At 41.9% G+C, this 12070-nt stretch overlaps 1 protein-coding gene across 6 annotated transcripts in view; it reads right to left on the bottom strand.

Moving 5' to 3' along the window:
- auts2a (activator of transcription and developmental regulator AUTS2 a) overlaps positions 1-12070 on the bottom strand; it is a 491988-nt gene that overhangs the window by 369991 nt on the left and 109927 nt on the right. For all 6 annotated transcript variants that reach the window (XM_082960361.1, XM_014137879.3, XM_082960365.1 and 3 more), the window contains exon 3: positions 6875-7150. In XM_082960361.1, the coding sequence (XP_082816487.1) occupies positions 6875-7150 (276 nt within the window). The remainder of the gene's footprint in view (positions 1-6874; positions 7151-12070) is intronic.

Raw genomic sequence — 12070 nt, 5'->3', positions numbered from 1 at the left:
CAACAGCCTATTTACATCCTTATTAAAGCAGCTTTAGGAAGATACACAGCACACCTGCAGCAGTGCAAAGGGTTGTGGAGGAAATCAAGTCGGCTTGTAACAGCCAGGAGGTCACAGCAGTACTCATCTTGGACCCGAAGAAAGCTTTTGACTCTGTTCACCACCACACGCTCCTGAAGAAACTTGCAAAACTAGGCTTTGCCAGCACTGCAATCAAGTGGTTCACATCATAATTGCAGAGTACACTGTCAGCCCAGGTACCTGTGGTGAATGGAGTATCACAAGGGAGTGTGCTTGGGCCACTGCTGTACTGCATTTACATAAATGACCTTCCATCAGTGCTGGAGAAATGCTGCATACATATATATGCAGATGACACAGGCCTGTACTACTCACCAGTGAGTGTGAGGAAGCAGTGTCAAACAACAGCAAGCGGCAGCCGCTCGGTTTGCTGACAACAAGCTCTCCCTACACCCTCAGAAGACCAAGGCAATGCTGTTTGGCAACCCACAAAAGCTGAGACACACAGGCAAACGTATCACAACAACAGATGGGCAAAACACTTATGAACAAGTAAATGCCATAAAGTAGCTGGGGATGAAGTTGGACCCACACGCAACTGAACATGCCAGCCTGGTCACAAGGAAACTGCTGTTTGGGCTTGGCGGTTTAGAAAGGGCAAGGGACTTCATCTCCAAGGACATCCTCCTATACGATCTACCACACCATGATAACAACTCATCTGGACTACTTTGCCACAGTATGGCTTCCCACCCTAGATCAGAGGAATAAGACAAATCTTAAAGCATATTATCAACAGGGCTGCTCGTATCATGACCGAGCATTCCTGGAGGAAACACACAGGTTTTTCTGCAAAAAGCTGGAATCGAACCACTAACAGACAGGATCCATTACATCACCCTAGTAACTGTTTCAACACAAACTACCTGAATACATGTCAGACCTGTTCAGGTGGGAGTCTCCATCCATCCTCCGGGGGTGCATCAGAGCAGCAGCCAAAGCCTATGAACAATGGGACCTGCACCTACTGCCACAACCATCAGCGAAAAACATAGCCTTCCAAAGCAGTCTGCAGTTCTTTGCTCTGGAAAAAGCTGGACTTATCCACACGACAGATAGCTAGTATGTCCAACTTCAAAATAGCTGTAAAAATATCTAGACAGCTGTCATGACGTTGCCCTCTTTGAGTACAGGGAGGACAGTTGACCCCCTCCCCCTTGCACCACCCCCCTACCTACCTCCCCCCACCCAGGCCCTGTATGAAGGGGTGGTAAAATTCTAGAGGAGAATGTCCTGCCGCATGGCCCAGTTGACACAGAGAGGGGTTTCATAGAGGGACCAAGGAAATTCTTCCAACTCACAGAATTGGGGAACCGAACGACATTTATGTTCTGGAGAAGGTATAAAAGATTGGTGAAGAATCCAGCTACGAACTGGTCCGCTTGGTACAATTTGTGATACTCAGAAGAGACAATATAGCCATATTACCATAATACTGTTTATATAATAGCCTCAGCTATGGGACTTGCATCTAAATGGTTGTATAAAATGTATTAATAAGGATAAAGCTATTTGGAATACGTTGAGATGCTATGTACTGATGTTAATGTGATAGAATGTATTTCTGTTCAAAGCTTAAATCAGTCATCGGCACGCCCCCCAGGGACACAGACAGGACCAGGCGTCATGTGACAAGCCTGTTCTATGTTCACGTATAAAACCCCCACCCTGATTTACTTTCTTCAGACCAGGCCTCCACTCCATTGCGAGTTTGCCAATAGGTTTGACCATCCAATTCCTCTACTGAAAGTTAACTTTTAGACTACCGATACCGACAGAATAAGAACAAGTCTTTGATATTAATTATTAGTCTGCAGCTAAGTAAATTATATCATTGAACGCGAAGACCGACGAAACATCCATTCTATAACGACATTAACCTCTCTAGGGTAGGGGGCAGTATTTGCATGGCCGGATAAAAAACGTACCCGATTTAATCTGGTTATTACTACTGCCCAGAAACTAGAATACGCATATAATTGTTTGATTTGGATAGAAAACACCCTAAAGTTTCTAAAACTGTTTGAATGGTGTCTGTGAGTATAACATAACTCATATGGCAGGCAAAAACCTGAGAAGATTCCTTACAGGAAGTGCCCTCTCTGACCATTTCTTGGCCTTCTACACTCTCTTTATTGAAAACGGAGGATCTCTGCTGTAACGTGACACTTCCTACGGCTCCCATAGGCTCTCAGAAGGTGGCAGAACGGTGAATGATGACTCTGCAGGCCATGGCTGAAAAACAGTAGCGCATTTGGATAGTGGTCGATCAGCGAACAATGAGACTGGGGCGCATGCACGAGCCGACACCATGTTTTATTTTTCCGTCTTTGAACGAAAACAGGGTTTCCCGGTCGGAATATTATCGCTTTTTTACGAGAAAAATCGCATACAAATTGATTTTAAACAGCGGTTGACATGCTTCGAAGTACGGTAATGGAATATTTAGAATTTTTTTGTCACGAAACGCGTCGGGCGCGTCACCCTTCGTCACCCTTCGGATAGTGTCTTGAACGCACTAACAAAACAGAGGATATTTGAACATAACTATGGATTATTTTGAACCAAACCAACATTTGTTATTGAAGTAGAAGTCCTGGGAGTGCATTCTGACGAAGAACAGCAAAGGTAATCCAATTTTTCTTATAGTAAATCGGAGTTTGGTGAGGGCCAAACTTGGTGGGTGTCAAAATAGCTAGCCTGTGATGGCGAGCTATCTACTCAGAATATTGCAAAATGTGCTTTTGCTGAAAAGCTATTTTAAAATCGGACATAGCGATTGCATAAAGGAGTTCTGTATCTATAATTCTTAAAATAATTGTTATGTTTTTTGTGAACGTTTATCGTGAGTAATTTAGTAAATTCACCGGAAGTTTGCGGTGGGTATGCTAGTTCTGAACGTCACATGCTAATGTAAAAAGCTGGTTTTTGATATAAATATGAACTTGATTGAACAAAACATGCATGTATTGTATAACATAATGTCCTAGGAGTGTCATCTGATGAAGATCATCAAAGGTTAGTGCTGCATTTAGCTGTGGTTTGGGTTTATGTGACATTATATGCTAGCTTGAAAAATGGGTGTCTGATTATTTCTGGCTGGGTACTCTGCTGACATAATCTAATGTTTTGCTTTCGTTGTAAAGCCTTTTTGAAATCGGACAGTGTGGTTAGATTAACGAGAGTCTTGTCTTTAAAATGGTGTAAAATAGTCATATGTTTGAGAAATTGAAGTAGTAGCATTTCTAAGGTATTTGAATATCGCGCCACGGGATCCACTGGCTGTTGAGTAGGTGGGACGATTTCGTCCCACATACCCTAGAGAGGTTAATGAATGTCGCTTTGAAAGATCCATTCTAAGAGAGAGAGAGAGAGAGAGAGAGAAAACTCTCCAACAGAACGACTCTCCAACAAGGATCCCGACGACACACTGAGCGTAAATATATATTGATTGCAATTGTTCCTGAATGAGTGAGCATTCATGTGCAAAGGATTAGCATATCAATTGTTAATATTAATGAACTCTGTGTGCCTCCTCAGCTGCCCTTTATGAGCCTTTGTTTAACAAGACACCAGCCATGCCTGTTTAGCCCACTAGGGCACATTACTCTACCAATTCTTTGTGACGATAATTACTGTTTGTATGCTTTCTGTGAATTACTTAGTTTAGTAAATAAATGATTTTAAGACAATTGATGTATGGATGATTTTAGTAAAGGCTGGATTCGTGCAGATACAACAATTTACGACGTTTGGAATGAGACTGGACGCGAGGTAAAATACACCATTTAAACCAGAAGATAATCGGCCTATACTATAATATAATATATAATGTTATAATATAGGAAAGTTATATTAGGAAAATTATAATTTTGTAATCTGAATATTTTCCTTGGTGCCCCGATCTCCTAGTTAATTACAGTTTAACGATTATTCAGTTTAATCGTGTAATAATAATAACAGGGAGTTATTTTGATACACATGTCTTTAGTTTAATGGTACACGACACAGCTATACTACATTCCACCAGGCCTATAGTCTAATACACAAAGAGTCAGAATGCAAACAAATGAAAAGCGTGCAAGAGAGGCGAAATGACCAGTAACAATCTATGAGTCACACTTCCTCCGGCTTCCCCATTTAAATCTCATCCTCTTCGTCCTTGTCTTCACCAAGTAGCGATGACCCTTCAGCACATAAAAAAGGGAATCATGAATGAAGGGAATTGTGTAGCTACTGTGTAGTTATCAATTGGCTTTTCACTCTAATATTTCAGAAAACATGTTACAATTTCCTATCTGATAGTCCATAAACAAAATAATATGATAATGTACAGTATGCCTGTAAGTAGAAAAGACCAGAATGATTAGGTTACCAAGCTGACGACCAAGCTGAGCTTTCAAAAGTAATTATCTAGATAGCTGTCATCATAAGGGTTAGTCTTCAACAGCCAACAGACTGCCAGCTACTATTTGTAGGAATCATATGACATATCACAGATAAACCTACACTTAATGAGACATCTATCTATGCAGTTATCTAGTTAGCTAATAATTGTAGCTATTGGGATTATAGCTAGCTAGCTACATTTTACGTGTAAAATAACAATCGTGCAGCAGCCCTCTGGCTGGCTAGCTTGCTACATATCGAATCATGAGCCAGTTCATTTTAGCTCAGAATAATGCCCAATGACAAATGCTCTTCAAATTGTTAATATAAGCATTTTATGTTGTACAGCTATCAAAGACAACATTATCATAAAAAAGGCAAGACAAGAGCTAAATCCAGTAGGCTAGATAACCAGCTAGCTAGGTACATTGATTCGTTTTGGCTGACTATCTACTCGGCTTGTTATAAAAAAATAAATTCACAGACTCATCTTATCAATCGGAAAAAATACTCTAACATGTAAATGTTATAGCTAATCACCAACATATAAACTAATTGTATACAGTTTCTTACCTTAATGTTGTTTTCCTGATCTCAATAACAGTGCAATGTCAAGGTTGTGAGAAACCTTTCAGGTCCAGTCCCTTCGCTAAAACTCACAATTTGCTCAGTACTGCCAATGATGCACAAGGCACCAGTCATTTCTATGGTAATTCAAGATGGCGCTACCCATACCTCTAATAAATGTTGTTCAAGATCAAAATCCTAAAAATAGAGATGTTTCTATGTTCAATGCACATTTAGTATTGGTGGATTGAATACATCTCTTTGCTTAGCTTTACTTTCTAAAGTGTTTCCATTCCTCTTTAAGAGCTGAGGAAGAACCATTTAACCTTAACTTCTTTTTTAGTGTGTGGTGCCATTTCTCCCCTGAGCCCCATGCTCTAACAGCATCTCTTGTCCCCCTAATAAGTGGCTGCTCCCAGAGCTGTGGGGAGGGTCCTTCAGCTCTGGCCCTAAACACCACTTTGTGCTGCTCTCACTTGTCACAGAGGTTGTTGTCATAGCACCCCTGACTAACACACACACCGCGAGCCAATAACACCCATCTGTGTGTATACAGTATGTAATCACTTCCTGTGTTGTTTCTCTCTGGGTTCATTAAAGCCAGGGGGAGTATAGCTGACATGATTAACAGCCTCCTGAAGACTGACCTCTCTCCTGCTGGGACGACACAGACTGATGACAACCTTTGCTCTCTTACCTTCACACACACAGCGTGTGTTTTGTGCAGCATGTGTGCGTGTGTTTTGTGCAGCATGTGTGTGTGTGTGTGTGTATGTGTGTGTAGATGGACAGTGGGTGGTGCTGTAACTGATAGCCCTTGCTGGCAGAAAGACACCCCAGTGTCAGTGTGCCATAAATAGTCATTAGTGCAACACACTGCCCTGTGCGTGCGCACACACACATACACAGAAACTATTCTCCTCCCCACAGACACACACACACACACACACACACACACACACACACACACACACACACACACACACACACACACACACACACACACACACACACACACACACACACACACACACACACACACACACACACACACACACACACACACTCCACCACAGCTAACAATAGCACCAGTGACTAATCTCTTATTGGTCCAGCAGGTTTTAAAGCCCATTCTAGATAATAACACATTCATCAATAGACAGCCGAGCAGCTGTACCATTGAGCACCAGTCGTCTGGCTGTGAGGAGGGGGTAAAGTCACTTCAGTGTATCTCTATAAGGATAAGGCAATCTGCTCCTCACAAATCTCTAGCCTTAATACTGCGTAATTGCAGATGTTTTAAAAGGAACAGACCTTAATGTAACATTAATTAACTCATCTCTGGGACGAGATCAGAAATGAAGCCAAGGAGACCCTCGAATGATCAGTCACAATTAGAGAATCCATTCGAGTTTCTCCTAATTCAGTTGGAATGGAATTTGTATTGATTTATTTTTTACAAAGCTGCTATCTTTACACCTTGCAGCCTATTATATTTTATCTGTATGAATTCAATCCCTTCTTCAACCTTATCAAACACGTAGTCTGATAATTCAACCTGATCTTATGACCAAAAGCAAATTGTCAAGACTGTAGACTGAACACACACATCAACATTTCCTCTGCCATATTCAAGAGGATCAAACTACACATCTAGCACTGTAGTGAGCAGACAAAACCCACTATGCCAACCTGAGACCACAAACGCTAGCCTGGTCCCAACTCTGCAAGACAGTCCAAACTGATCTGGGACCAGGCTACCCAAAAACGCTGCTTGAGGAGAAAATAAATTGAGTGGAGGAGACAGTGTATAAACCGTAATAAACCGTGTACAGACCGGCCTGTGTTTCTTCTGCAAGCTGTTCTTGTTCTTCTTCTTGCCGTAGGTGTGAAGAGCCAGGCGTGGGATGTTGTTCTCCTGGTCAGAGTGCTGGTGATGGTTGCTATGGTTGTTGTGGTTGTTAAGGTGGTTGTTGTGGGCCTTGTGGGTATCCAGGCTGAATCCATTAGGGACTTTAGGGGGCTTCTTCTTGCACAGGGGGGGCCCCGCCTGATTCTCCTCATGGTTCTCCTGGTTCTCCATGCGCTCCTGGGACTTCAGGCACAGGTCCTTCTGGAGAGGGAGAGGTGAGATGACAAATCAGTTACACTGAAACTAAGTAGACAACTTCTCATGTGACAACTCTGTGACAATAAGACAAAGTGCTTCACTTAATCAAAGTATCTTCTGTAAAGGGAGAAAGGAGAAAAGAAAAGAGGGGAGGTGAAAACTCTGACAGTGAAAAAAGTAATTCAGGGTCATGTCCTTCTGGAGAAGGGGAATGGAGAATAGAAATATCTACTTTTTTGATCTGCACTGCAGGGGAGAGGTGAAAACTCCGTTACACTGAAACAAATGAAGTACTTCTGATTATCTTGTCGCTGGAGCGTACTAAAAGCAATTACATTAATTCAAATATATTCATAATCCTGACAAAATAAGCCCTTACACCTGAGAAAGAGAGCTCATTACGATGAAAATCAAAGCTAGGCTTAAAGATGGATAGCATATTCACATTGACAAATGCCTGCTGAGAAGTAGGCCTACTAGCTAGCGTATCTATGTTCTCCAGTGAGCAGTACCGAGAGAGACTGTTCTTCTCCCCTACTGAGGCCCCCCGTGGGTAGTTCAGCACTAACAACGCGTTACGTTTAGACATATTGTCACCAGAGCATCTCTAGGCTAAGTACAATAGATGATAGCACCACACTATCGGTCTGGGATTAACCACACATCTATTAGAGCATGGCTGTCAATGAAGGCATTGAGCGTTGGAAACAGAGCCACCAGCACACACCCACATCGACAAAAACACACACACATACACAAACTAGTATAGCAATGAAACACTTCCATTGAAGTTCTGTCAACACTCCCACATCCCCTGGTAAAATAGTGGGCACTTTGTGGGCACCTACACTACACTCCGTAACAGATGGAGAAAACAAACCATTACACCAGCCCCCACATCTCCTGTACTGTGTGCTATTTTCCAACCAGATGGGGTTGTACAGTTTGACTGGGGGATTAATAACACAACTCATCTGCCACAGCGAGGCTGCGTACTGTACTGGAGCCATCAAGGCTAAAGTTATGGAACAAATCATTTATCTGCAAGGGGACTCATTTTGTTCCAGGCCTGTAGTAGTAGCAGCAGGCCAAAGAGCCACTTGTGTAATACAGTCCAATAAAGACTGAGTGGGGCAGCCATGATGACACTTTAGTGTGGAGATTTAGTCGCAGAGCCAATAGTGTACTGTCAAGGGAAAGTGGGAAACTGCCATGGCTACCCTAATGATGTGTCAATGCCCTGTGAAACGCAGATCTTTGACAACATGCTTGGGGGGGTGTGAGTCCACATTATTACCCTTTAACAGACCTGATAGGAGTATTTGTGTGGACATATGGATTGGTTAAATGGGAGAGGAGTGATAATTAGGAGGTATATCGCTATTCAAGTCAGGAGGGGAATGAGTGACCCTCTCCAATTCTGTATCATTCTGCCACTGCCTCTTCCACAACCTTGCAGTCTCTCTCCTCCTCTACCTACCCCTTTAGCTCTCTATTCATCTTTTCCTATTCCATCCCTGGGTTGTTTTTCTGAGCACAGCCTTGCCCGTCACCATCCCAGGGTGCCTCTGTCTGTCTGGAGCTGCAGAAGACTACAGGGTTTGGAGGGAGTTCAATAGGACGCGTGTTACACAGCAAGATTACGACCAAACCAATAAAGAATAAGGATATTTGTGCTACAGTACATCGCAGTCCACCTTCTTGTTTGACATATTGGGTGACAGTATTGACATAGTGGGTGACATTCGGTAGACCCTGAGACACACATTATCTTAATTGTATGAACTTCACCTTTATTTAAGCAGGGAGTCATGCTGAGACCACGGTCTCTTTTGCAGAGTAGTCCTGCATTAACAAACCAATAAACAACAATTACACCACACATAGTCTATCAACACTGAGCGAACAAAACACACAACCTTCTTATATTTATATACAGTTGAAGTCGGAGGTTTACATACACCTTAGCTAAATACATTTAAACTCAGTTTTTCACAATTCCTGACATTTAATCCTAGTAAACATTTCCTGTCTTAGGTCAGTTAGGATCACCATTTTATTTTAAGAATGTGAAATGTTAGAATAATAGTAGAGAGAATTATTTATTTCAGCTTTTATTTCTTTCATCACATTCCCAGTGGGTCAGAAGTTTACATACACTCAATTAGTATTTGGTAGCATTGCCTTTAAATTGTTTAACTTGGGTCAAACGTTTCGGGTAGCCTTCCACAAGCTTCCCACAATAAGTTGGGTGAATTTTGGCCCATTCCTCCAGACAGAGCTGGTGTAACTGAGTCAGGTTTTTAGGCCTCCTTGCTCACACACGCTTTTTCAGTTCTGCCCACAAATTTTCTATGGGATTGAGGTCAGGGCTTTGTGATGGCCACTCCAATACCTTGACTTTGTTGTCCTTAAGCCATTTTGCCACAACTTTTGGAAGTATGCTTTGGGTCATTGTTCATTTGGAAGACCCATTTGCAACCAAGCTTTAACTTCCTGACTGATGTCTTGAGATGTTGCTACAATATATCCACGTACTTTTCCTTTCTCATGAAGCCATCTATTTTGTGAAGTGCACCAGTCCCTCCTGCAGCAAAGCACCCCCACAACATGATGCTGCCACCCCCGTGCTTCACGGTTGGGATAGTGTTCTTCGGCTTGCAAGCCTCCCCCTTTTTCCTCCAAACATGACGATGGTCATTATGGCAAAACGGTTATATTTTTGTTTCATCAGACCAGTAGACATTTCTCCAAAAAGTATAATCTTTGTCCCCATGTGCAGTTGCAAACCGTAGTCTGGCTTTTTTATGGCGGTTTTGGAGCAGTGGCTTCTTCCTTGCTGAGCAGCCTTTCAGGTTATGTTTTCTGGCTGGTGCCCGCTTTGCCTTCAAGGTTGTTTTCCTTACAAAAAACTTTGGACATGTCTGCATTCCTATCAAAGTAAGTCGCTTATTTTCTGTATATTGTGTTGTCATTTCTGTCGTAGCACACCATATCTATGTAGGGATCATAATGTATTTATTGTTTCATTCACATGTTTTCAAGTACTGGTGACAAATCATGTATTCCGATTCTTGCATAGATTGTAATGGACACATATGATGTGTGTAAAATACTTTTTTGAATATTGTATTGATTATGATGAGCTAATGCTAAGCTGTTTGCTGGCTATGTGTGGCGCCATGTTTGGTGACATCATACAATGCATTCTGGTTGTCACGTAAGCGGCTGTCAGACCAAAGATGTTATAACAACGATTAGTTCACTCGACTGATTTATGGTGCTTTCAAGACAACTGTGAACTCTGAAAATACTAGGTAAAATCATGACGTCAATGCTCTTCCGGTCGGAAAGTCAGAGCTCTAGAAAGAGGCCAGAGTTGGAATTCCGAGTTGGATGATCGTTGAAAATGAATTTTCCCCAGTCGGTGCTCGTTTTTCCCCGGAGTTCACAGTTGTCTTGAAAGCACCATAAATCAGTCGATTAACGCACTGAAGTCGGAAGTCGGAGATTTCCCAGTTGTTTTGAATGCGGCATCAGATTGTAACTTTGGTACCACAGGGCTGCCAGCTCAGACCCCCCTTTCCAGGGATTTTATTTTTATTTAGCTTATAAACTTATCGTGTTTGCCCTCCATTTAATGATACATCCCCCATCATAATAATATTTCCTGCATCATATACCCCCACAATACCTTCCCCCATTTCTTGTCCCCATGGACTTGAACCCCCCCACAAATTAAATGAACCCCCCAACAAACCCCCCTAAAATGGTTTAGCTTTCGCGCTACGGTTAGGTTAGGCAGTAGGCTTGGGCAGTAGGCTTGTATTTGTTGTGATGATCTGTAAGGTGAAAACATTTGATTTGCTTTGTGATTTGTCAAAAAACGGTAACACGACTTGTCAAGTCATGTGCTCCGGTTCTTGTATACACTGTAACAAGTACATCAACGATTTATAATAGGCTGAAAAGTGGCTAAACTAAGTTCACATTTTTCAGGCAATGAGCGCAGCCATCTTCGACTTTGTTAATTTGCATTTTATAGTGAATGGCATTATGGGATTAGGGAGTTTTTGCCAAGTCAAACATAAACAAACATGGCTGCCATCATAAAGAATTTAGCTGCTGTTAGCATAGCTGACACGCATTTCTTTTCTAAACAACATTACAATAGTCTCTTGTGCTCACCAGAGATGTGGTACATTGTAAACTAGTCTAGCTGTTAGGTCACTAACTTATGTTTTGTTTTTTTGTCAGTGCAACCTGTTATTTAGACTGGTTTATGGAATGAGTTTGGCTGTGGATGTGTTCCGTGTAATGCTTGGATGAATAAATGCTCGCATTTATCTTTAACAATAAAAGGTCAAATTGAGCAATGATGTTTAAGACCTTTATTTTCCATCAGTGCAAAAACATATTTAGATGCTGTTCAGACAACAATGGTGTTTATACGCGTTTGTTGGGTCATACGTTCTGTTGCTACTGTTCCAATCACTTATTTGAGATCGTACGCTGCAGGGACCACTCAACAATGATCACAAATACGTGATCGTACGCGTCAAAGGGACAAAGATTCTGCAATCAGAGGATCAGAAAGCTGTAGCAAGAAAGCATCAGACAAATCTGCCCCAGTGATTTTTTTTTACATCAATCTTCTGCAAGGCGTCTTGCAAATCACAAGAAGAAAGTTGTTGAAATGAAAACCAAGATTCACTAGAAGTTGACGGAACTTCCATCGAGCCATCTAGAGGCTGGGAGAGAGGCAGACATCCGACTGGCTGACAAGGGTAAATTAAACCACTATTTCTTTCAAATAAAAGCCTGTTGAGATAAAATGCTAATTAAAAGCATCACTTATCTCATTTTTCTCAGAAATGATGCCAGAGTCTGACACAACTTGCTAAGGCAGGGAAGAGGAATTTC

The sequence above is a fragment of the Salmo salar genome, chromosome 13 (assembly GCF_965601325.2).
Source record: "Salmo salar chromosome 13, fSalSal1, whole genome shotgun sequence".
NCBI classification, from domain to species: Eukaryota; Metazoa; Chordata; class Actinopteri; order Salmoniformes; family Salmonidae; genus Salmo; species Salmo salar.
The sequence above is the reverse complement of the archived record's forward strand: the minus strand, read 5'-3'. Positions and strand labels throughout refer to the sequence as shown.